The sequence below is a fragment of the Curcuma longa genome, chromosome 14 (assembly GCF_044706935.1).
Source record: "Curcuma longa cultivar G26 ecotype Majalengka, Jawa Barat chromosome 14, ITB_CL_G26_1.1, whole genome shotgun sequence".
Taxonomy (NCBI): Eukaryota; Viridiplantae; Streptophyta; class Magnoliopsida; order Zingiberales; family Zingiberaceae; genus Curcuma; species Curcuma longa.
Window position 1 is genome coordinate 6575054 of NC_133874.1, and position 24828 is coordinate 6599881.

The following is a 24828-nucleotide window of genomic DNA, read 5'->3' on the forward strand; positions in this document are numbered from 1 at the left end:
GAAATTTTGAGTAAGTGTTTACAAAATCTTTTTATATCCGAAGAAATGATTCATCGAAATAATGAGTCATCCGTTCCATTGATATGGACACATTTGAGATTAACAAATGCTCGGGAATTCCTCTATTCAATCCCTTTCCTTCTTCTTGTTGTTGGATATCTCGTTCGCATACATCTTCTCTTTGTTTCCCGAGCCTCTAGTGAGTTACGGACAGAGTTAAAAAAGATCAAATCTTTGATGATTCCATCATACATGATTGAGTTGCGAAAACTTTTGGATAGGTATCTTACATCTGAATTTTCCTGGGAGTCGATGACTATTCATAGCTATTACCTTGACACCAAAGAAGAGTTTGACCCAATCCTTTATTTCTGTCCTAGTTGATCCTGATTCGACATTAGAAATATATTGATTGTAATAGCTGAATACTTTTTTTTTTCTGTAAATACTGCATATTTGATTCCATCCATAAATCTTATTTTCTTCCTTATGAGTTCTAATATAGATAAAAATTCTAATTCTTAGTGTTCATATGTTATGGTATGAATATACCATACCAATTCATTAGAGAAGAAACTGCAATTGATCACGACGCAGGAGTGTGATGTTACGATCCACCTATACTACCTAAGCTTTTTTTAAATATGATTTTATAATTATTATAATAAAATTTAAAGATTAGTTTCAAAAAAAAAAGTAAAAGATTTCCTTTTCTGACCATTCTAATAAAAAGTAGCTCATTTATTTATTTTGTATTTTCTGTATTTAAAAATAATTATCTTTTTTTTTTTACTGTCATAGGAGTCGACGTAGAAGAGGAAGTCAAGAATAAACCCTAAACCCCTTCGCTTTCCGCCTCTTCCGCTTCATTGCCGGCGCCACCATGCCCATGATGACGAGGTCTCTCCTCCATCTCCACTTCTCTGCTCCTCTTCCTCCATGCCACCGCCTCATTCCCAAGCCCCTCCTTCTCATCCCTCCTCCCCCCTCTTCCAAACCACCCACCCTCCTCCTCCCCGCCTTCTCTTCCTCATCCCTCTTCTCCTTTAGGCGTTGCTGCAAGGTCCCCATCGTCTACGTCGACTCGCCGGCGCAGTCGCCCCCTTCCTGCGGCGAGATTCATGTGATCACTGGCCCGATGTTCGCCGGAAAGACCACCGCTTTGCTCCGTCGAGTTCTAGCCGAGAAGAGTAATGGAAGGTAGATTCTAAATTACATTTACCAGGCTTCTAGGTAATAAAGACACGGTCTAGTCTTTCAAAATTATTTTTTCCCCCTTTTCCTGTTTCTCATATGCAGAGCTACACTATATCATGACTGTATATGTACATTTTGAAGATGTTGTGAGTCTTTCTATTTGTTGTGGGGATTCTAACAAAAATGATAAATGCAAGTTTAATGGAAAATGGAACTTCTTGAACAGAAATGTGGCTGTAATTAAATCTGACAAAGATAGGAGATATGGATTGGATGCAATTGTAACTCATGATGGTACCAAAATGCCGTGCATGGCTATTCCAGAGCTTTCCCTGTTCCAAGAAAGACTAGGAGCAGAAGCCTATGATAAGGTAACTAACACTGTGTTTGGATTCAGAATGAAGCAAATGTAACCTGTAACAGCTTGAATGTGACTAGGACTAATTGTCAATGCTTCAGATATGAATATTTCTACATGATTAGAGTAGACAGTGTTACTAGAATCTGTGCCAATCATCCTTTTATTCCTTGTCATATTCATATGCATGAGCTTTCATTTCATATGATTTTTTTATGACAATTCTGAAATGCTTTTGTATTCAGGGGAAAAGTGATTGCTACATTAGAAGTCAGAAGTTATTCCTTTTTGGCTTAAGTCCATTCCATCCAATGCCTCTTTACCTTAGCATTTGTCTTTCCTGCAGGCTCAATTTTATTTTACAACCATGGAAATGTTATGGTGATTTCTCCAGCCCTTTTACCCTTGGAATATAGTGACTTAGAGATCAAGTTTGGATTTTTGTTAATATGTTTTCCATTTAAATGTGACTATTTGAGCGGGTTTTCAAATTTTTTTCTGCATAAACATTCATACTTGATTGAGAAGTTGGGCTGCAGTGTAAAGACTTGAAATGCTAATGTTTTATTATTTACATTAGAGTTTTTATTGGATTCTTCCTCCTATAAGGTCGAGCTCTTTCAAATAATTCCTAGAGCACGATGTACTTTACACAAACAATACCCATCTAAGAGGAGGTTGTGCCAAGTAATATGAATGTGATGACTTCATAAATGACACATGTAGTTGATTCCTTCCATACTAATTATAATTATTTTTTATAATCTTGTTGTCTAACAATAATTTGTGTGCTTTTCATATCATTTCTCGTTCCAACCAATTTTCTCTCTTACATCTCTATAGGCATATTATATTTGGTTGGATTGTAAGAAGTAAGATTACTTATCGGAGGTTATATTTATGTTATCTTAGGTAATACTTATTTTGGGTTTTTAGGTTATGTTTTATAAGGTGATAAACTTCTTTTTCTTGAAGGGATCACATATTGGTGAACTAATTAAACATTTCAATAAATTGTTTTACATTTTGCTGTAGTTCATGTTTGTGGCTCACATCTTGAACTGGTTTTGCTAATATTTAAAATATACACTGGTAGGTTGATTTGATAGGGATCGATGAAGCCCAATTCTTTGAGGATCTTTATGATTTTTGTCGCAACGCTGCTGACCGTGATAGGAAAACAGTTATTGTTGCTGGCTTGGATGGTGACTATCTTAGGTAAATTATATGCATATACTAACCCTGCCAATTAGACTTTTTCTTTAGAGAATAGCATTCAAGAAGCATCTTTAAGTTTCAGTTATTTTGAGCGAAGTTCGTAGATTAGATATTATGATTCTGAACCGGTTTGTTTGTGTTCCGCAACACATTGGGTACTTGCACTCCACATCTCATCTAGTTAAGTGTTTTGTCTCATCAAACCGTATCTTTGACAGACGGAGATTTGGTTCAGTGCTTGATATCATTCCGCTAGCTGATTCAGTCACCAAGCTTACAGCAAGGTGTGAGTTGTGCGGTCAGCGCGCATTCTTTACTCTAAGGAAAACAAGTGAAAAACAAACTGAACTTATTGGCGGCGCTGATATCTACATGCCTGTCTGTAGACAGCACTATGTAGAGGAACAAACTGTAAAACAAGCCACAAGAACTGTGTTGGACATGGAAAACCACTCTGTTGCAGTTTAAACCTAGCTGATTCGGTAATTTCTCGTATCTCGACATCATGGAAACCACGATGATTATGTAAGCCGTCTAATGCCCTTTTGTCATCAGTTTGGTATCTGTTGTATGTAAGCTTAGCTTACTAATGCCAAAGGTATCAGTGTAATTTTGTAACCAAAGGTATCAGTGTTTAACCAAAGGTATTCTCGGTGAAATGGATGTATGTAAGCGTTAATGCCCTTTTGTCATCAGTTTGGTATCTGTTGTAAATTGTATGCCAAAGGTATCAGTGTAATTTTGTAACCAAAGGTATCAGTGTAATTTCGTAACCAAAGGTATTCTCGGTCGAAATGGATAGTTTTTGGGGGACAGAACAAAATTGGAAGACAGATTTGATTGAAAGTTTTGAAAGGATTAGTGACACAGCTGTGTTAATTATTTATATTTAGTGTTGATTCAATCTAGATGGGTGAAGTAACTAGCATGTGTAACTGATTTGCCACCTCAAAAATCAGACAACAAGAAATGAGAACTGCAATTTGATGCCTTTTTGAGTGAACCAACAGTTCAAAAAAAAACATGAGTCAACGAGGAACACACTGAACTAGAGTAAATTCATGTTCCTCTCTTGGCATCTGAAGAGATTGAAGCATTGTGTTAACATGAAAAAGACAACGCTGTTATTGAATCATGAGGTATTCTCTTAGTGAAGAGTTGCTATCTCTCCAACGACTTGTGCTTTGTCGGCTTCAAAGTGCTCATCCTCTGCAGAATGAAAGAAAAAACGATCAACAAAAGAATAACTTCAGATTCCATGGTTCATTGTATTTCAAATTATCAAAAGGTGTTCTATTTTGATTTTTGCTTCAAATTGCTCATCCTCTGCAGAATGAAAAAAAAAAGATCAACAAAAGAAAAACTTCAGATTCCATGGTTCATTGTATTTCAAATTATCAAAAGGTGTTCTATTTGGATTTTTTTTATCAAAGGATGTCTCATTTTCATGTAAAATGATATTATTATCATTCAGTGGTGTTCTTATTATTAGTTCATTTATATCTTTTATTTAAATTCTAAATCAATCGAGCGCGTTATAACAGTTACTATTTCATAACTATTACAGCTATAACAATTAATTATAATTTTATAGTTATTATAATTATAACAATGGTAGCAATTATGAAATTATAATTGTTATAACATAAAAAAAGAATCTTAAATAATAAGAATTAAAATTCTTTTAAGTCTTTGATAAAAAATTTTTAAATAATAATTTTTAATTAAGATTGAATGATTATGAGTTATATTCGATAATTAATGTAATCTTTGAATAAATTTTGATTTGATATATTGTGTGTCCTATAATTCAATCCAAAATAAAAGTTATGACATTTTAAAATTTCTCTAATATTCATAGTCGTAGATACGAAATTATAACTGTTATAATTGTGCTACAGTTAAGGTTTCGTAGTTGTTATTATAATGTGTTCATGATTGTTTAGATGGGAAATATAAAAGAAAGATAATAATGAGAATAATATAATAAAAAGTAATTAAACAATTATATATAGGATGGGATGTACAAAAATCAAAGTGAGGACGTGATCTTTGCCCTTTTAAGTTCACAGTAGCACAAGAAGCAGTAATGAGTATCAACAAAAACATGAAAAAAATTGAATATATGTTGAGAAATAAACAAGAAAGATAAATGCATACCTTTATCTAACTTCAAATCGTCGAGCAAGCGAAGAAGCTTTCTTTTGTTTGCGATCAGTATGGTTACGATTTCAGGTGGCTTATTTTGGTTAGCAACGAATAGCTGAAATTTCAGAGCACAAATGATTAGATACAAGTGAAAAGCAGCATGAATATCGCAATGAGAGGAGGCATACCTTGAATACATGAAAGGCTTCATTCTGAATACTTTTACTTGATTCCTGCAAATAGGGAATCAAGTGTATAGCTAAAAGATGATGGAATATTGGTAGGAAATAATTCGATCATATGATGAACTCAGTTGCTTGACCATAGTAAATTATAATGGAATAGTGAACATTGGTTTTCTAGCAGTGAATATGAATTTTGTTAATAGAATAGAATCTACAATATGATTTCAAAATGACAAAAAAAATCTCTGGGGGAAAGCTTATATTTTGCATAAATAAACTCCAATTCTTAAATCGTTTTTGGCCTGTGATTATTTCTTTGAATTTCAGAAATAATGATGACTGCCTAAATTAAAGCCAAAAAAAAAGGACATGGCAATTTTGTCAAGAGAAGATCAATTCAAGCATACCCTGAGAAGATTCATTAGAATTATAAGATTGTCCTTTGAACTAACATAGCGCACCATTGTTGCAGAATTTGATCGATCCAGTAACATGTCACCCAAAAGCTGGAAATATAATATTAATCAGAAAGTTATCTCAACAATTAGATAGTCAAGAGACATCAAGAAAAACATGACTGGAAAGAATTGAACTAAGAAATTAAGGACTTTGCAGCCTTTCAAGATGAATGCAGCCTATGCATGAACTCGGAAAGATATCTAATTTTGAGATGGCCGAAAGTTTTATAAAAAAAAATGTTTCTGCAGTTCTCAAGGTAATATCAGAACAAACGCTTTGAAAGGTCATTAGTACCTTGACAGATGCCCTTTTGGTGAGATAATTAGGAGATGACAGCAGTCTCGAGTTAAATTCTGCAAAAAACTGAAAAAAGATATAGAAAAATAATTATCAAGTCACAACAGAGCCTTTGAGGGGTAAATTTGGGTAGAACGATGTATCATCGAACACAGTTGAAAATCCAATATAAAGAACACAAAACAGGAGTTCAACCAGAGAGTAATTATCCTGAAATCAATAGATTTGGAAATCTGAGTTAATATATTCTTCACATCTCATCCTCTTACATAGACAAGTAGATGGTTCATGGCAACATATTTTGCCAATTTAACACCGAATTTGATACTTAATCATAATTAGTAAGAGGCTAGCATGTAGACTAGCCAATAATTCTTATTAGCACGTTGATATAGTCTCTCTCTCTCACACACACACACACACACACACACACACACATGGATATACATGGACTTGAAACCAATGCCCAACCTCATCCTGGAGCCACTCTTGTCAGCGGCTAAGATAACCAAAATGGATATTCAACTTCTCATTAAGAAAGAATAACAGTTAAGCAAAAGAAAGAGAAAAATATGGCCACTCAATTGGAATACTGGATTTTTGAAGAGTAACAAAAGCTGATCAACATCCGTCCAGGATAAGAATGAAGGATCACTTACACAGTCAAAATTTTTAGAAAGATACTCTGCAACTGTTGATTTATGCCTTGTCATTAGCTCCTGTATTGAAAGAACACTAGCATCAACAGTGTGCTAATTGGCATAAAGAAAAAGAAGAATGCATTAAACAAAAGCCAAAATTATTTTTCATAAAGATACCTGTTTTTGACAACAAAATGTAATTACTTGGCATACTCATGAAGATACGACAAAGGAAATTTTGAGTAAAAAACGTAGACCTTTCCTGGCGATGAATATACTGAAATACTAAACCAGTTTAGTTGTAAGATCTCACAAATTTTAGAAACAAAACCCCCTTTATTAAAGATGGGAGCTGAAAAGACACTGAATAAACAGCTGAAGAGGCAAGGACTTAGGACTAAGAACTCAGAAATCAAAATCTTAAATGAAGTGACAACTTCCCCTTCAAAATATGGACAAAATTCTTGTTGCAGAGACTAGAGCTAACAACGTCTTCTTCTTCATGTAAATCTCCTTCCTCTTCTTCAGAAGAACACCCTCCTTGTTCCCCCTCCCTCTCCTAATGGTTGATGCCGGCCAACACCACCTTGTGCCAATACATGGTACAGGTCAATTGGCATTAAAACCATCTCATTTTTACTAGGCCCCCAAACTCTTACGCGGAAAAAGATTGTAAACCTGGCACTCCTCCCTTAGTTATATGTTGACTAAAACAATCTCATATGGAGACAAAACTGCATGATTCTTTTGATTGTGAGTTGCTCCAAGTTAAGAACAGCAACAACATATACAACCACATCCATTGAAATCTGCTAGAGTATCATATTCACTCCATAACCACTCCAACCATTAGAGCCACTAAGATCCATGACATAAATCTATCCTTGACCATCAGATTCATCTTTCATCAGTTTCTTCGACTTGATTCATCTTCATCAGAGACAAATTTTTGCAATGTGGTGGTAAAAAAGGTTCACCACAATTCCCTAACATCCCTCTGTCATTTCCTCACTAATGAAACATCAAGGGCTGGATTTCTCGGATGGAAAAATAGAAGAGGAGGGGAAAAGATAGGTAAAATATCACAAAATTGTGCACGGACCATGGATCGCTCTACATTTATACATTTGTGTGCTTATTTCCCTCCCCTCTCCTTCCCCTTCCTATCTTTCCGTCCAAGTAAACCCAGCATTAATGACTAGTGGGGGTAAAAGAGAAGAAGCTGCTTATCCAATGGTGTTGTGTCGGAGTAGCAAAGTGCAATTCATTAGATCAATAGGTCAATAGGCCTCATCCTTCACTTCTAATATGATGTGTGAGCTGTTAATGGGAATATCAATTTCTTAGGAGGTGGATTGTTGGTATGAGAAACTGCCATGCCATTTTAGTTGATCCTCTGCTCCATCATATCATGGGAATCTAAATGAGAAAATTGTGGAACCACCTCTAGTGTTACAGGCTCCAAGTCATTTCTTATGTTTAAGTTTAATAATGGTGGACTTAAGTCAAATCTGACCGAATGGGTAATGTGAGAATTTGAATTTCTAAATTCAATCATTTTCCACACAAAAAATGATCCAAAGTTTATACTACCTGAATTCATTGTGCTTCTCCCTAAAATTCCACCACCACCACTTTTAGTTATTAAAGTAGGAACAAGAACGTTAGGTACTTCCCAGTCCCAGGTGACACCGTGACCAAGTCTTTGTAATATTTTGTTGTCCCATTCTATCATAGAAAACTAGTGGGAAATCTAAATAGATATACTCTTGAATAATTAACTGAAAGTTCATAACAATATTTCAGAGAAAAGGTAGCTTGCATCAACTTCACCTTCAAAGTTTTAATGGCATCTGCTGCAATGTCAAAATTTGGAATCTGAATATAATCAAAGAACCTATTCACTTGATTAGACTCTAGAATATACCTGCAACAGAAATATATTGGATAATAAAATAGTGTTTTAAAAGCAGAGACAATTTCCAACAGATGATCTTTTGTTATCTAGAAATTTTAAATTTCAAAGAAAGCTTGATCTCATGATGTTGGCATATTAACTACAAAGCGAGACATATTAGGATAATTCATACATAGAGAGATAATATATGAACTCCAAGCAAGGACTATAGTCTTTACAAGGAAGATCTGCTCTGATTATTCACACTCAATTAGCCAATCGAAAGAAATCAATCCTACCATAATGATTTTTCATCAAGCAGATTTGACTACAATTGTAAAATGGAAACAGTGCTTCAGAACTATCAGTCGAACAGAAGAATCTCAGGTCAATTCTTTTCATGAAATATAGCTCAATAGCAAAAAAGTATGAAGAACCAGAAAGCTTTGTCAATTTAAGAAATCTTCAAATAAACAACAGATCCTCTTATTCATGGCCAATGGAAAAACCAAAATTAATAACAAAGAAGTGATCTTTTAGGATGATTGGAATAAATAGGAAGCTCTCCATGACTTTTCATGTTTGGAGATGTGGAATTATTTGGCATGATTAATAAAGGAATGAAGGTGAAAAAGAATTTCTCCTATATTAGGATATTACCATGAAAAAGAATTATTTTGCTGTGTCATGGTGAAAAAATGCTGGCCAATTTTTCAAACAATCACTTTTCCATAATGTTACATGCGTTAACATGCTACGTAAGAAGTTTTCAATAGAAATTTGTCAACCACTAAACTATTTTGCCTTGGGTTAAAGGCTGTTTTTAAAATACAGTTTTAGAATGCTGAAATAATGCAAGTGTTGTTTCTTTGTTTTCTTGTTACAAATAAAGTTTTTCAAATGAATAATCTTGATCCAAGGACATTAGAAACAAAGGAAAAGAACAAACATCTAAGAAGGTAATATTACTGAGGATTCGAGTTTTCTGTCAAGATATATTACTTCACAAAGAAAATATGTGATCCAACATAATAAATGAAAAATTAAGAGGGGCACAGAGGTTAACACAAATAATCAGAATCTATATACCCGAGAAAAAGAAACCCAAACAAAATATTTGCATTCGAAGTAGACTATACTAGCCCAAGTCCAATTTGGAGTAAGTCCTAGGAACATATATTTACATGACACAATGTTTCAAACACATGCATCCTATTATAATACTATGTTAAATTTGATTCAGTGACTACTTACATAAGAAAAAGACCTGATCTACACTTCAATATTGGTAGAATCTTTTTTCGCAGAAGATAAAGACAGAGTTCAAACCATTAAAATATGTACCTCGCAACACACTGATGTCGGATGCATTCTCTAAGTATCGATCCATAATGTAAAGCATTATCCATGTCTTCATACCTATATAAGCATAAACAAAACTGATTCATTTGAAGAAAACCTACAGAGAAACAACATAGACCGCAAATTGTCATAAGTACATGATGAAACCAAGTTTCAAAGGCCCTAAGAAATATGACCTAGGTGCACATTTGCTCCTAGGAGAAGCGAGATGCATATTTTAAAATGATTTGCATATGCAATATATATATATATATACATGTGTGTGTGTGTCATGTAACACAAAATCACCAAAATAAGTATAAAATCACCAAAACAGGTATAAAAGGCACCAATCTAGTAGTAGATACATCAATCTAAAAGAACAATTATAAAAGGCAAAAAAAACAATAAAAAACCCCTACTTTCAACACAAAATCACCAAAAAAGGTATAAAATCACCAAAAAAGGTAGAAAAGGCTCCAGTCTATTAGTAGATGCATCAATCTAAAAGAACAATTATAAAAGGCAAAAAACAATAAAAAAACCACTACTTTCTAATAGTAGAACCACGTTTATAACATCATACAGTAATAATTGGTCAGATATAACAGTGTCACTGGAATTAGTTACATGCCACTATCAATTTACATTTTGTCGTTACTGTTTGTTATATAGTTGTTTTAATTAAATATGAATTCCATTAGATGGATCTAATTCTAAAACTTTGGCCCAAGTTTCCTAATATGGTTTCAAATATGATGCCGTTTGCAAGATACTTCCACAAATATACTACTGAGAGATAAGTTTATAAATTGAATCATAATTTTACCAGATACCTAAATTATTGTCATAAAGAACTAGAGTTTCTCTAAGAAGTAATGGAGACAAAACCAAGATCATTGGCTGAAGACATAAAGGTAACAAAACTTCAAAGCAAATAAAGCAAACATATGAAGCAAATATTTGATATTAAGTTAAAGCATGTTCTGGAAGGAATAGAAGAAAGGTATATCCCATTAAATAGAGACATAAATTATGTGTTACATTTTCAATTTGAATATTACCCTGAAATTAGAAGGTCCAAAAGATCCGTATTAGCTTCCAAATAATCTGCTGCAATTAATCGTGAATTAACTTGTTGCCTTTGCAAATTTGCTACAACTTGAGTTGCATCCTTTTGAACCTGAAATTTCTCATAAAACTAGACTTAACATCAAAATCAAGAGGCATTCTTCAATCTGAAAAGAATAATTGAAGGAAAGCAATGAAATTTCTATGAAGTTGTAGACATTCAATTGCCAAGTGCAAACTTGATATATTTATCAAGATCAGTATCATAGATTATTAGTTGGTGAGAGATTGACACACTTACTTCTAAGTTCAACTTTGGAATACAAGCAATTAGTACACGTAGGGTGTTCTCTCTAAAGAACTCTTGGGTCAGTTGTGCACAAGCATCAGCAACTGGTTCCACTTTATTGTCACCATAAAGAATAAACTTCAATTCCCGAAGATATTTGCATAGTTCTATCATCTACATAAGAAGAGTTGAAAGAAAATTCTGTGAGAAATGCCTTGTTTACCCTGTAAAAGAAAATGACAAGGCTCATATGAAAGTGGGACTCCAGATGCAAACTCAATATATTTGTCAATTCTAAGTGAAGCAGAATTTAAAACTCATTGTTTTTGGATCACTATGAGGATGCCCAATTAAAAAATAAATAAATAATTAATGGTGAAGTAAATTCAATCGTGTTGTTAATATTTAGAGAACAATGAGGCTACTTAAAACTATAATCAACTAATATTGAGTGAGTTACCACTTACCATTAATCCACTTATCGTATTCACCCATCATTTCAAGATGAAGGATGCACATATTTGATCTAGGACTAACTCATGAAACTATAATATATTAAAGTAGTCAATGTTAAATGGAGAAAATATCGGCATTAATGCGTAGATCAGACCTGCTCCAAGACTCCAAATTAACATCATTACCGTAACATGATGCCAAGTGAATTGCAAAGGATGCCTCTCTATGCTAATAGGAGAAGCAGAGAGGTACTATTGTGATGAATTTAAAGGGACAATTTAATACTTTCAACTGGAAAGTTAAATCTTATTATTAGATCTAATAGCAGAGAAGTAATCTGTGAACCATCATTCCTGAGGTTGTTTAAATGAATCTATATTAGCAGTAAGGTGCACAACATTCCATTGATGACCAGAAATAAAACCAGAGGAACTTGTATTCCTGCCTCTCCAGCGATAAAAGCTTATATAGGTCAAGGTTTCATTTTAGGGAAAGAAGGCACGACTTGTGTTTATGAACCGCAGAGACTGAAGCCGGAAATGAAAAGAGAAATCTATAGGAAAAATATGAAGTGCGCAAAGGGATTACATAGATCTATATCAAGCAATGTACAACAACCAGGTAGTAAAACAGAGACGAATGCTTTTGTAATCCATTAGCAGATTCATATCGTATGATCAAATATTCGTCATAGATTACGTCGTCCAACTCAACCACAACGGAGGTGCTTGGCATTAATAAATAAATCCAAGTTCAAATCGCTGGGACAGCTAAAAAAGCAATTATTTCATCAAGTCACAGTAACTAATAACGATCACGACAAGCACGGAGGAACATCAAAGTCACATCTCACGAAACAAGAAAAAAAAGCATAACGGAATAAAGGACGACGGCAGCTCACCTTCTCATCCCGCTTGCCGTCGCGGGGTTTGGGGTTCGCGTCGACGTAGACGAGGAGGTCCCTCGTCTGCCGCACCAACTCGGCCGGGGTCCGTGGCTTCGACTTGAAAAGGGTCTTCATGATGAATTTCCCGGTAGCGACGGCCACCCAGAACGTAGCAGCGCACACGGATCCCGAGGCACCACGGCGACAGGGCGCCACGGTTGGTTGTTAGGCGAGGGCTGGGGTTAGGGATCGCGGGCGTCGGAGGGCGGAGAGGATGCCCCGGCGTCGGAGCGCGCGGTCGTCGATGGGGGCGCACAGACAGTTTCTCCCCCTCCGCAGCGAAATGATGCGACGCGAGACCACGTCCATGAAAAGAGAGGCCGGAGCTAGAAAATAAACGGTCGAGTGGAATAATCCCATTTGGAAAACCTGTTTTAAATAGTAAATGGTAAAGAAGGAAAGAAGGAAATAAAGAAAGAATGAGCAGGGGCAAGCAACGAGCGGTGGAATTCAGTTGCCGGTTATGATTAGACAGGGGTTCGACCGGTCGACCCTGGCCATGCTTCTCTCCTCACGTGCCCGGCACGTTTAGGATGTAAGGCCATTCATTCACAAAATAAATAGTCATAAAAATATTCTTTACAAAATTGATTAAAATTATTTTAAATTATTTTAAATTATTTAATTTTAATTAAAAGTCACATTAAAATTATAATGTTATAACAATTATTATATACCATAGTAACACAATAGTTATTGCTTAGGACATTTTAACAAAAGGTGGAATTCATTATCTCAATGACTCTACACGATCTACCCGACAACTATCTAAGAGAAAGTAAATCGAGAAACATTATAGTTGACAACGACGGAGGAAGACATTGCTTCGGCTTCATCGATATTAAATCCTTGTCCACTTCGACAACTCTGCTTCGTCATAACCAACTTAACTATATCCCGATGACAAATTCTAGAACATGATATAGCAGTAAGATGTTTAATAAATTATTTGAATCCCAACTATGATATATTACAAGGTATTTTTTAGCATTTTTCTAGGGAGAAAGTTTATTTTAAAAATTATATGGTTGTTGCTATAATATCTTAACAATTATACAATAGCTACTAATAATGATTTTAGAATAATTTAGACAAAGCTAAATTGCTTAATATAAGTAATTTTATTTTATATTATAACAACTATAACATCATATTTTGAGTCGAAAAATATATTAAAATATTATTTTAGGTTTTTTAAATATATTTTTTTATGAAAATGATAATTAAGAGTGTTTTTTTATTTTTTATTAATGATTCAGATGTTTGACTTTTGTGTAATTAGTTTAAATATTCTTTTGATTTGTCTATGAAATAAATTCAGAGAACAAGACGACCTTTTATCTTTTTTTATCTTTATATATCACATGTGAAATCAAAATTAATAAATTATATTTTTTTAAAATTATATTTTATTAAAATATTTTTTTTTACATGATACCTATTTTTTTAATTATTTTAAGGATTAATTTATTAAATTTTGTTGGCGTAATCTATTATACTAATTACTAAAAAATAAATATTGAAAGGAACCTAATAGAGACTTTGTAAAATACGAGGGCTTTTAAGGGATTATGTAAGTATTTTGTGAAATTGAATGTGAAGGCGGGGGGCGGAACGAAATTCTGCCTGTGCACATTTCAGTTGGTTTATATTTTTCAGTATTTAGCGATACGATTAATTCGCCGGAGAGGGCGCCGCCTCGGCAATTCTGGAGCCTTCTTCCCTTTCCGGATCCGATGGATTCTTCTCACCAGCAACAATGGCATCACCAACAAGGATGGGCCGCCGCTGCCGGACCCACGGCTGCCACCGTCTCCCATGGCTACCACCAGCCGACCACCCTCGAGGAGGTCCGCAGCCTGTGGATCGGCGACCTCCAGTACTGGGTCGACGAGAACTATCTCCACAGCTGCTTTGCTCACACCGGAGAGGCTAGTTTTCTCTTCGGCTGTTTCTTTTTCGTTTATTTTTTTTCGTTTTCTTACTAGGGTTTCCACATGGTCCTTTGAAGCAACTTGAGTATGAAATAGGAGGTAGTCCTCAGAATTTAGGTTATGTCAAAGTCTAATCTGTCTTCATGCTGCTAGTCTTTACGCCCGCGATCATTATCGTTGAAGGATGTTGTTTCCTCGGGAAAAGATGGCTGAACAGGAATCCACGATGCAGTTTTAGTCTGGTTTACTTTGATACTTAATTATAATGCTAATTTTCCACTTTTCAAATTTAGAGTTGTGATGGTTTCTCCTCATTCTTAGTGGATAAGGGGAATTCTATATTTCTAGTTATTAGATCCCTGTCATTTTATTCGATGATTGTCTGCCCACTTCCATACCTTTTCTCTATTTCTATTTTGTTTCACTGCTTGGGTTTCCGTCAATTGCTTCTAGCGGGCTCATTTTGAATGCTAAAATGGGGTTTACACCCTCTCTAAGATTTATTTATGTGTGTGTGTGTGTGGATAATAATTGAATAAGATTGTTGGCAGATTATTGTGAAATTTCTTAAATTTTGCTGCTGTCATCCCATGCTGACAAGGAATGTCTGAAAAATCATTCTGGTTAACATAGACCAGTATCCTATCTATTAGGGTTGTCTACATGTACCGTGTGGGGCCGCTAGAGTGGTGGATTCCACCTTTTGCTGCAGCAGAATTGTCTACATGTACCTTATGCCATCATTTATCTTTATGAATTTCTATTGTCATGGCACAAACAAGATCACTTGGATATTTTCTTAAATTATAATAAATAGAGTTGTATTTTTTATTCTTTCATCCTCGCTTGTTCACTTTAATTGATTCAATTTGTGTAACTATAGAATATATAAATTGTATCCATATCATCTTAATTTATTTTCTCTTTTGATAATCTATTAAGGCTAGATCCAATTTCTCACATGGGATTTTTCTCTCTCTTGTCTAGTAATGCTACACATCTGTTTCAACATTCCTATCTATGCTTCATTAATAATGCACATCAATTTCAACATTCTTATATTTGATTTAGTACATGCATGTTTTTCCTTTTTGCCCAATGCTTTGACCAAAAATATGACTGATTGTACCATAGCCTCATATATTTGATTTAGCCTAAGAGTGATATGAACAAACCAAGAATTTTCCAGCTTTCAAAAGCACTGTCATTACCTATTTCAAGTCGAGCTAAACAAGTGGCAGATTGTGTTTGGCCATGACAAAGATGCAAAATTATGTCATAAACCTAGGATCTTAATTGTTCTTATTGATCCCAAAAGTTATATATTTATATATTAGTAAGTCCAAACATGATTTGAATATTTTCACTAATATAAACTTGCATAGAGATCAATGGTGGATGAGATCCAAAGCTGACTCCAAATAAATGGATTTTACATGGCTTGATAAATACAATAATATGTCAAATAAATCTGTTAGAATATAGAATAAATTTAAATATTATTATGCCAAAAGAAAACTTTTAGGATAAATTCAAGTCATTGATTTATTCAAGGTGTAAGAACTTTTATTGGAAAATATGAAACTAAACTCACTATCCTAAGGTAATTTAATTGCATAAAGAAGATATTAAATATTTTTGACAGCTGTCTGAATTTTTAAAAGCTGTCTGAAGGAAACTCAAAGACTCATAGGTGGCAAAAATCTCAATTCAAGCATAATTTAGTTTAAACAAACAATTAACTAGTAGGAAATGTTGGAGCTATAAGTCTCTTAGTCAACTTTCTATGAGATAATGAGATGAAATCGTGATTAGAAGAATTTAATTCTTGCAGGTTGTGTCAGTAAAAATCATCCGCAACAAGATAACAGGGATGCCTGAAGGGTATGGGTTTATAGAATTTGTGACCCATGCAGCTGCTGAGCGAATTTTGCAAACATATAATGGAGCACAAATGCCTGGCACAGAGCAGACTTTTAGGCTGAACTGGGCTTCCTTTGGGATTGGAGAAAGGCGTCCCGATGCTGGGCCAGATCATTCCATTTTCGTTGGTGATTTAGCCCCAGATGTGACAGATTATTTATTACAAGAGACATTTCGGGCCAACTATCCATCAGTTAGAGGTGCCAAGGTTGTCACAGATCCTAATACAGGACGCTCAAAGGGTTATGGTTTTGTCAAATTTGCTGATGAGATTGAAAGAAATCGTGCAATGACTGAAATGAATGGCGTCTATTGCTCCTCAAGGCCTATGCGAATAAGTGCTGCCACACCTAAGAAGGCTATTGGTATCCAGCCACAATATCCTGCTGCGAAAGGTAATCTTTATGTGGTGGGGAAGGTTATCTATGCTAAAGAAAAAACAACTCTTATTAATCTATGTTTAAATGCTGTTTATATCTGTTCTATTAGCATTATGCATCACTTCTATTGGCAGGCATGTAGCAGTATGCTACCATTTAAGGATGCTTGAATTTGTCAAGTCATGTCCCTTAACTATTTGTCAAGGAATTGACACTCCCATGCATATTTGTCCTTCTGCAGTATATCAAACTGGTATATCATTGTGGATTCTTATAGAAAGGCAAGGAAATACCACCTTATTTAATGGACATACCGATATTATGCAGACTCTTTTTTTTGCTTATCATCACATGGCATGTATGCTTGCTTGTTCTCTTGATAGTTTGATATGCCGGTTTTTCTTTGTGAATACTGATTTAATTTTAATTCACATTGCATTCAACCTTGATTTTTCTCCTTACTGAATTTGTCGATTAGTCTTCTAATATCAACAATGGTTTGTGTAACTTTTTGTATGATTACTACATACCATTATTCAATGGTAATTAGTTATTGGTTTTAGGCCAGCCCCATGTCCATGGCTTTATTGTTGCTCACTGGTACTATGAAGTATCCTTTTATATTCTTTAATATTTTGTTCCAATTGATCATTGAAATGTCAACCCTCAAGAAGCACATCTGCCTCTTTTTTGTCTTAGGTTTGGAAATGGTTGTCTGGTAAATTCATTGATGTTGGATCTTGTTAAAGTCAATTAACTAATGACTTGTCTCAAAAGCTCAAATTGTTAGGAAATATACCAATCTATATATTTATATCCTTGATAGATCTTAATAAGAGATGCAATAGAATGAAACTAAATTATTTAATATCAAAACCTAATAAATGACTATATCCTTTCCTTACCCACTGTGAATGCATGCAATTAGATCTCTTTATCTGGTAGATACGCTACCACCATCCTGTTGTTCCCCTATCTTATGCCTAGTTTTCAATTAACTTGTTTCTCTTGTCTGTGCATTCTATACAGTTTTCCTGATTTCATACTATCTTATTTGGTCAGATGCTGTACAATCCCACCATCTACCACCTAAATAATTCAACTAATGATTAGTAATTCTTTTAAGGCAACCATGTTTCTACAATTTCAAAGAAAACTTCAGTTGACGTGAAAAAATAATTTATTTAATTTGAATATTACTAGTGACATACCCTTTGTTCAATGGAGTGATAAGGTCCATATAGTCAACTTTAAATAGTTGGGACTTGCATGCCTTGATCATGTTTCTATCTGTTTATGTTGATGGTTCTTTTAAGAAAATAATGGTTTCACCTGGTTATATGCTCGGCATAACCACCATTGCATTTGCAAATGGAACTATATCAGTTTAGTCCCATGTCAATGTTTGAAAACCCTTTACTTTAAAACATTACTTTATGCATTAGATACTATTTTTTTGTTAAAAATAATGAATAGATGGTCATGATCATACGAAATTCTCCCTGGAAATAAAACATTTCACATACATTTGGGTACAATCTGTGTGTTAAATTCATATTGGATGCCAAGATACAGCAAGCTGTTAGTGAGCCAGCATTTGACCCCCTGTTGATTCTGTACATATTTCCAACAATCAGGGAAAGTATTGAAATAGCTGCATGATGGAGTGCAATGATGGACAATTTTGGACCACCTGAGAAGTCAGAAATTCCTGTATTCTGACTAAGTTAATGTGAAAAGGACGTTGCTTCTGTATATTATTTTATTTCTCCTTTTTTTGTTGTAGTCAGCCTGTATCCTTCTTGCCTTTCTGATTTTGATGCAGCATATTGATCATTTTTTCAATTATATGTTGTGCTTAAAGTTGCAATACCAACTGAATCATAAATTCATGACTTTGACAGCTTTATATCCAGCTACAACATATGCAGTGCCACAATTACCACCTGTACCTCCTGATAGTGATATCACAAACACAACAGTATGTAATATGCATTATCCGTTATAAATTGGAGTAAATCTTTATTTCCCCCCTTTACGTTGCAGATTTTTGTTGGTTGTTTGGACCCTAATATCACGGAAGAGGAATTGAAACAAATCTGTATTCAGTTTGGTGAGATTATCTATGTGAAAATTCCAGCTGGTAAAGGATGTGGCTTTGTACAATTTGTAGCTAGGTAAGCTGATGAGAAGCTTTACTCTCTGATTGTTTCTGTTAAAAACAACTTGATCATGACCTTTCTTCTTCTATCACTTCTCTGGTTTTATATTGTTTGTTGAATGGATGCATTGATGTTTATCTAGATAGGAAGAACCAATATTTTAACATTTAATCTAGTTTCATGTTCTGTGTATTGGTTGAGAAGAACCATTTGACACCTGGCTTTGCATCAAAACCTGTTGAAACATACAACCGCTGTGGGGGATTGTCGATAAACAATTGGAGCAAAGATTAGAAGGTGTTCATCAATGGTGATAATGTCGGAAGGAAATTCTAGTGTGCAAGTTTGACGGATGGGAGGGGCAGGTGAGCCGGTCCATCTAAGAAATAGCAGATCTAGGAATTGCTGTCTTGATTTCCTCCTCTCCTTGTGATTGCTGCCTGTGATAACAACTCGACAACTTAAACCTTGGATATAAGTGCATGACTAATATCTTTTATCGAGATGTACTGATCTCCTGACCACATAATCACATCTTACCTATTCAAAGTCATTCCACGTATAAGTTTATCTGAAATTTCCAATGAAGCCCAACCAAATTTCAAGTGCAGCTATTTTTAATTCTAGCAATTTTGTAGTCATTTATATGGTACCCTAATTGAAGTAGCTATAGACTGGACCAAATTTGGTTTACTCATTTATGAGGTTTTCCTTGATTATGGAGTATTTAAACACAATACAAACGAACATAGGAGTGAAATTAAGAAAAATTTTAATCTCTTACCAGAGATTCTAGCTTTGTTCTAGTTTTTAAGGTTTAATGGATCCAGAATTTTTCTGTTGCTTTTAAAAGTCAATCCATGCAGTTGAGTGTGCATTCATATACAGATATCTCTGCCAAATATGCATTTGGGTAAGAGTTTATGACCTCGACAATTTATTATAAACTATATATTTTCATCAATCTTCAAATTTTCAGCCCAATTTAAGCTAATTTATTAGCTACTCTAGTCTCTATAGAGATGCACATCAACACTTTATGTATTACTTCCTTTTCTCATGTAACAGATGAGAACTCGAGGAATTCAGTGATGATACTATAATGTCAATATCATAGACTTGGGCGGTGAGATAAATGTTGATGTCATAGAACCTATCAGTTTTTAGATAGATAAAAATTGCAACAAAGGGCTAACTACATAGAGGTGTTCCATTGTAGGACTCTGCTGGATCTGTTGCCATGGCGATCATGGCAGGGCACAGAGTTGGTCTGGTCATGAAGAAGCAGACATAATGGGGTTGCGATCTGGATGAAACCAATACTTCAAGATGCCATTTTCGAGCTCACAATCTTAGTTGCACCTGGACCTGTTGGCTTGTGGTAGTTTGGGGAGTCCATCTTCCAAAGGTCTCAGTGGCATGTTCTTGCCTGGAGGCCAAAGTATCAATGCCGCTTCACTAGCCTATGGTCTTTCTTTTCTTTGTGTCCCACATGGCACACTAAGCAAACAAAAACCATGGACATCAAAAGTATTGGTATAATTATTCCTTGCCCCATCACCACCCCCATTGCCATCCCCACTCATAAAGAACTCATAAACAACTCCCCTTTCTTGGCATGGTAGTGTGCCAGAATTAACCTTTTGCTGCACACTTGTAGTCACTTGTTGATAGTTTCTCCCTTTTCTTTTATTCCAAACAGCTCTCTTTCTCTAGATCTATCATCTTCTCTTCTCCTCTTCTTGATTTTTTCCATTTGATCACAAGGAATTCCTTGTGTCTTGACGTGTACCAAGATAAATACAAATCTCATCTAATACTGATGATTTTGTGTTGGCACATGTGGCATAGTAGAGGACTACCTACACCAACCAGTATCATTATTGTTATCTTCTTAGATCGATTAATTTTGACCATGTGGAGTGGTACAACATGAAATTTTAATCCATCTTCTTAACTATTGCTCTATTAGTTTTATGGATGTAAATGATGTTATTTGTTTAAAAGGATAGCATATCCATTGAGCATGTGCTTTTGCACAGCAGGTGACTGAAGTTTTCTGTACTGCATCAATACTGTGGAGTCTCAACACATTTAGCATTCGGCCAGTAGGACAAAATGTTTTGACCATTCTGTTCGGCATGTACCAATTTTCAAAGCCTTAACTATTGTTTATGGGTGCAATCAAAATGATCTATTTAAAATGTGGACAATATATGCCATCCAGCATTTTCCCCTGCTTAGTGTTTATGCTGTTCACTGACCCAAGTATTCCCATTTTGCCTCGGTGCCGATAAGTGTCAACATATGCTCCTGCTGTGTTATATTATCTGGTGACTGGACTACATGCCATTTGGATATGCTTTTGAAACCTTGTTTTCTATTTATGTACATGAGATTGCTTCCATATGATGGGAGATACTAGGAAATGGTGTCTTTTCAGGAGATACAAAACATGGCATTCCCTTTCCCTTTCATTCATGGTTATGCATTTGGCTAATCTACCTCACTCACTATGAAACACCAAAGCACTGATGATTTGACAAAATGTTAACGTAATACTTAAAAACCTTGTTTGGATATAAATTTTATTTTTTTTCTTTGTTTTCTTTGAATTTCTGGATAAAATTTATTTTTAACTGGACTAAGGCATCCATCTCTATTGATTTATTTCCAACTGGCCCTGCATTTTTTACTTCGGTTATTTAACAAACCAGAATTCTTACTGTCTTTTCTACTTCTGTTTTTTGGTATATAAGGGCATATGCAGAGGAAGCCATACAGAAGCTTCATGGTACAATGATTGGTCAGCAAATTGTGAGGCTTTCATGGGGTAAAAGTCCAGCGAGTAAGCAGGTATGTCTATGTTCTATGCTGCAAATTCTCTTTTGCCTTATTCACAATGGTAAGTGTTATTTATGTGGTTTTTGTTGGTGAATGTTCTGATCGATCATTTCATTGCTTAATTTCATTTTAGTTGTTGCTCTCATTTATTGTCTTCTAACTTGTTGCTTGAATTTGATCACTTCTATCACATTGTTACCAATTTCATTCTCTGTGATCACATAACCATAAATTTAAATTGTACTGGAAAATTACATCATATTTTTATGAGGTGTCTGACTTCAGCATGTCTTATTCTAATATAAAGTACTGATCAATGATAGGAGCATTTTTTGTAGATCGATTGCAGGCATGTTTGTATTAATACATTTTTGTCAGACTATCTGCTTATGAGTACATTACAACAGTTCTGATGACCATTTTTGCAGGACCCATCCATGGCATGGAGTCAGCAAGCCGATCCTACGCAGTGGGCAAGTGCCTATTATGGTTATGGTTACGATCCTTATGCATATGGAGCTGCTCAAGACCCGTCCTTGTATTCATATGGGGCAACTTATCCTGGCTATGGCCAATATCCTCAACAGGCAAGATTTAGCTCCTGCTTTTTTTTTTTCTTAAAAACTATTTTATTTATTTTTTACATAGTTCACCTTTCTACCAACATTTATCTCAAACAGTACTTGTCTATTAGCTTATGAGCTTCTGATTCTGATTCTGTGGTTGAGTGTCTTTTTGGTTAAACATCCTTCCAGGTTGAGTGTGCACCCGAAGTGACACAGATGGTTGGTGCAGTTCCAGTTCCAAGCATGGAGCACAGGGAGGAGACTTACGATCCTTTGGCAATACCCTCTGCTGAAAAGTTAGTATTCAGCATTTCTGTTCCTCTAGGCATATCTACACCCTTTCCTCATACCTGATTGCATTTTGATAATCGTAGGCTGAACGCTCAATATCTTGCGGTTCACGGCAATGCCATGTTGGGGAGGCATCTGTGGCTGAAGACCTCGTTGCCTTGAGCAACCAGAAAGATACTGCATACGTCTGAATCCATCCATCGCTTGCTTCTGTTAATAGCAAGAATTTGCCTTGGAGCTGTTTCAAGAATATCGAACTAGCATTGAATCGCATTTTGTGCGCGATGCCTGAGAGCTAATTTCGAGAGCCATGTACCTGTTTGCTGCTTAGGGCCTTACCATAATGTCTGGATAAGTCGAATGCCCCATGCTCGTCGTTCTATGTTATGCATATTTAAATCTTTGGTTAGTAATAACTGAGCTCATATTTTCTGTTCTTGTCTTTGATATCTTACTATCAGCATACCCAATAATTCAATTGCATTTCTTTATAGTTCACCATGGCATCGAATTCTAATGAACCTCGATGACAAATAATTTGTGGATAAGTCAGAAATCTTTATGTATCTCTTACGTGTACTCAAAATTCCACACTATTGTCACCTAGACAATACAGTGACTTGTCTTTCAGAAGTCATGACATCAATTGACATGAGAAGTCCGTAATTAATCAATCATGGATTGATTTTTAATTATAACGCATTATGAATTAATTTTTTTTATCAGAAAGATAATCTTGAAATGTTAATTGTGGAGCGTGATGCTATTCATATTTTTTGATTTATGGATCTTTGAATCATATAGATAAGCAAAATCTTGATGAGCTAACTGATCAATCTCAACTTTGCTCTACTTGCAAACTTCTGAAGAATTTAACTACTGAACAACAACAACAACAAAAACTTGATTTACACACAAATTTTTACATAGTTAATAGGAATTAACAGAAATTTTAGGGAGATGCAAAACTAGTGCACTCTTCAATCGTTGGTCAGATTGTGCAATGCTCGGATCTTTATTTGCTAAACGACAAACTTTATTGCGTGCAAAAACGCATGCATGAACATGTTTTCAATATGTACATGATTAAGAACAACGACATGATTTCTTTTGGAAAAAAATGCTTAAAAGTTTTTCAACATATTCATGATTGAGAGCCATCGACGACCTACTATACTATGTTTCTGTGACTTCTCCTCTCCCTGCTATGTTTCACTTACCTGAATTTGACAGAATAGATATTAATTGATCAAATTAAGTTAATTATTGGATGCATCTGGTCCAAATAATTCACTGATCAAACTGTGATCTTAATGGACTTTTGAGCTTCATTTTCCTGTTACTCGATCGACATTTCGATGGTGCGATTGACCGTATGAATCACATGCTGCTTTTAGTTTACTCCATTAGTTTGAGGGAACAAGAGCACAATAAACTATAACCTGATAAAATTTTGATTTGATCTGATTAAGGCGTTAATTAAGTTGTCGAATCAAATAGAATCCGCTAATGATTTGATAGTCGATAAGATAAATATCTTTCTGATTCAACGCTAGGCATAATGACTAAGGGGACTTTGCTCCCCTTCCAACTGAACATCATGGACAATGTTCGTGAAGAATATTCGTTTATGAAATTCGTCATCTCAGCGGTTTCACACGGTCTGTTCCATAATCATCTGTGAAGAAGTAAATCAGGAAGTTACAGTTGGCCACTATGGAGGAGGGTATTGCCTCGGCTTCGTCAAAATTCGACTCTTGCTCATTTTAGCAAATTTGTCTTGCAGTAACCAACTCAACCATATCCCAGAGGCTCTTGAACAATATTCATGAACAATATTTCAGAATAATTTTTATCAATAAAATTATTATCAACATGTTAAATGAACAAAGAGAGTTTCAAAATGAACAAATAAATTTATATTATCAAATTCAATAACCAATCAAACAAGTTTGAATTGAGAATTCGATAATATCTATATAAACCAAGTTTATGCCACGTTTGAACTAAACTCAAGCTCATAAAAACAAATCGAGTTAAACTTGATTTGTTTCATTTTAGATTCGACTTAATTTGATTACTTGATCAATGAAGTTTGAACATCACAAAATTTGAACTCAACTTGATTTGTTTAGGGCCCTAGAGCTGACCGGCACAGTGTCGGTCACCAACTCAAAGTGCTACAATCCTTTTGCATTTCGTCAGGTGATGCACGAATCAATATC

General features: G+C 34.9%; 3 protein-coding genes across 4 annotated transcripts; 2 read left to right on the plus strand and 1 right to left on the minus strand.

Annotated features, from left to right (window-relative positions):
* Positions 1–841: 841 nt before the first annotated feature.
* LOC141845399 (thymidine kinase-like) lies at positions 842–3357 on the plus strand. Its single transcript, XM_074733463.1, has 4 exons — positions 842–1200; positions 1424–1568; positions 2652–2773; positions 2992–3357. Exons 1-4 carry the CDS (start codon positions 884–886, stop codon positions 3239–3241), a joined length of 834 nt encoding a protein of 277 aa, XP_074589564.1. The 5' UTR covers positions 842–883; the 3' UTR covers positions 3242–3357.
* Positions 3358–3898: 541 nt separating this feature from the next.
* LOC141845477 (putative MO25-like protein At5g47540) lies at positions 3899–12578 on the minus strand. Of its 2 annotated transcripts, none has more exons than XM_074733533.1 (11): positions 12459–12578; positions 11114–11275; positions 10806–10924; positions 9745–9819; positions 8337–8430; positions 6522–6581; positions 5860–5928; positions 5514–5612; positions 5110–5154; positions 4934–5036; positions 3899–3982 (listed from the first exon to the last, which is right to left on the minus strand). In XM_074733533.1, the coding sequence occupies exons 1-11, from the start codon at positions 12576–12578 to the stop codon at positions 3921–3923; spliced, it is 1008 nt and encodes a 335-aa protein (XP_074589634.1). In that variant the 3' UTR covers positions 3899–3920. The 2 variants fall into 2 exon arrangements, with proteins under 2 accessions (XP_074589634.1, XP_074589633.1); XM_074733532.1 differs by having other exon boundaries at positions 11114–11268; positions 12446–12578.
* A 1572-nt stretch (positions 12579–14150) lies between these two features.
* On the plus strand, positions 14151–23041 carry LOC141844717 (polyadenylate-binding protein RBP47B'). The gene is made up of 8 exons (XM_074732712.1): positions 14151–14434; positions 16272–16755; positions 18645–18721; positions 18787–18917; positions 21662–21758; positions 22175–22333; positions 22502–22608; positions 22687–23041. Exons 1-8 carry the CDS (start codon positions 14240–14242, stop codon positions 22763–22765), a joined length of 1329 nt encoding a protein of 442 aa, XP_074588813.1. The 5' UTR covers positions 14151–14239; the 3' UTR covers positions 22766–23041.
* The last annotated feature ends 1787 nt before the right edge of the window (positions 23042–24828 follow it).

Excerpts from the sequence above, each read along its gene's own strand:
- LOC141845399 (XM_074733463.1), top strand. The coding sequence starts at position 884 with ATGCCCATGATGACGAGGTCTCTCCTCCATCTCCACTTCTCTGCTCCT. Across the intron at positions 1,201-1,423 it reads GCCGAGAAGAGTAATGGAAG|AAATGTGGCTGTAATTAAAT; the intron begins GTAGATTCTAAA and ends CTTCTTGAACAG. Across the intron at positions 1,569-2,651 it reads GAGCAGAAGCCTATGATAAG|GTTGATTTGATAGGGATCGA; the intron begins GTAACTAACACT and ends ATACACTGGTAG.
- LOC141845477 (XM_074733532.1), bottom strand. The coding sequence starts at position 12,578 with ATGAAGACCCTTTTCAAGTCGAAGCCACGGACCCCGGCCGAGTTGGTG. Across the intron at positions 9,820-10,805 it reads TTGGACCTTCTAATTTCAGG|GTATGAAGACATGGATAATG; the intron begins GTAATATTCAAA and ends ATGCTTATATAG. Across the intron at positions 8,431-9,744 it reads CGACATCAGTGTGTTGCGAG|GTATATTCTAGAGTCTAATC; the intron begins GTACATATTTTA and ends TTTCTGTTGCAG.
- LOC141844717 (XM_074732712.1), top strand. The coding sequence starts at position 14,240 with ATGGATTCTTCTCACCAGCAACAATGGCATCACCAACAAGGATGGGCC. Across the intron at positions 22,334-22,501 it reads ATGGCCAATATCCTCAACAG|GTTGAGTGTGCACCCGAAGT; the intron begins GCAAGATTTAGC and ends ACATCCTTCCAG. Across the intron at positions 22,609-22,686 it reads GCAATACCCTCTGCTGAAAA|GCTGAACGCTCAATATCTTG; the intron begins GTTAGTATTCAG and ends TGATAATCGTAG.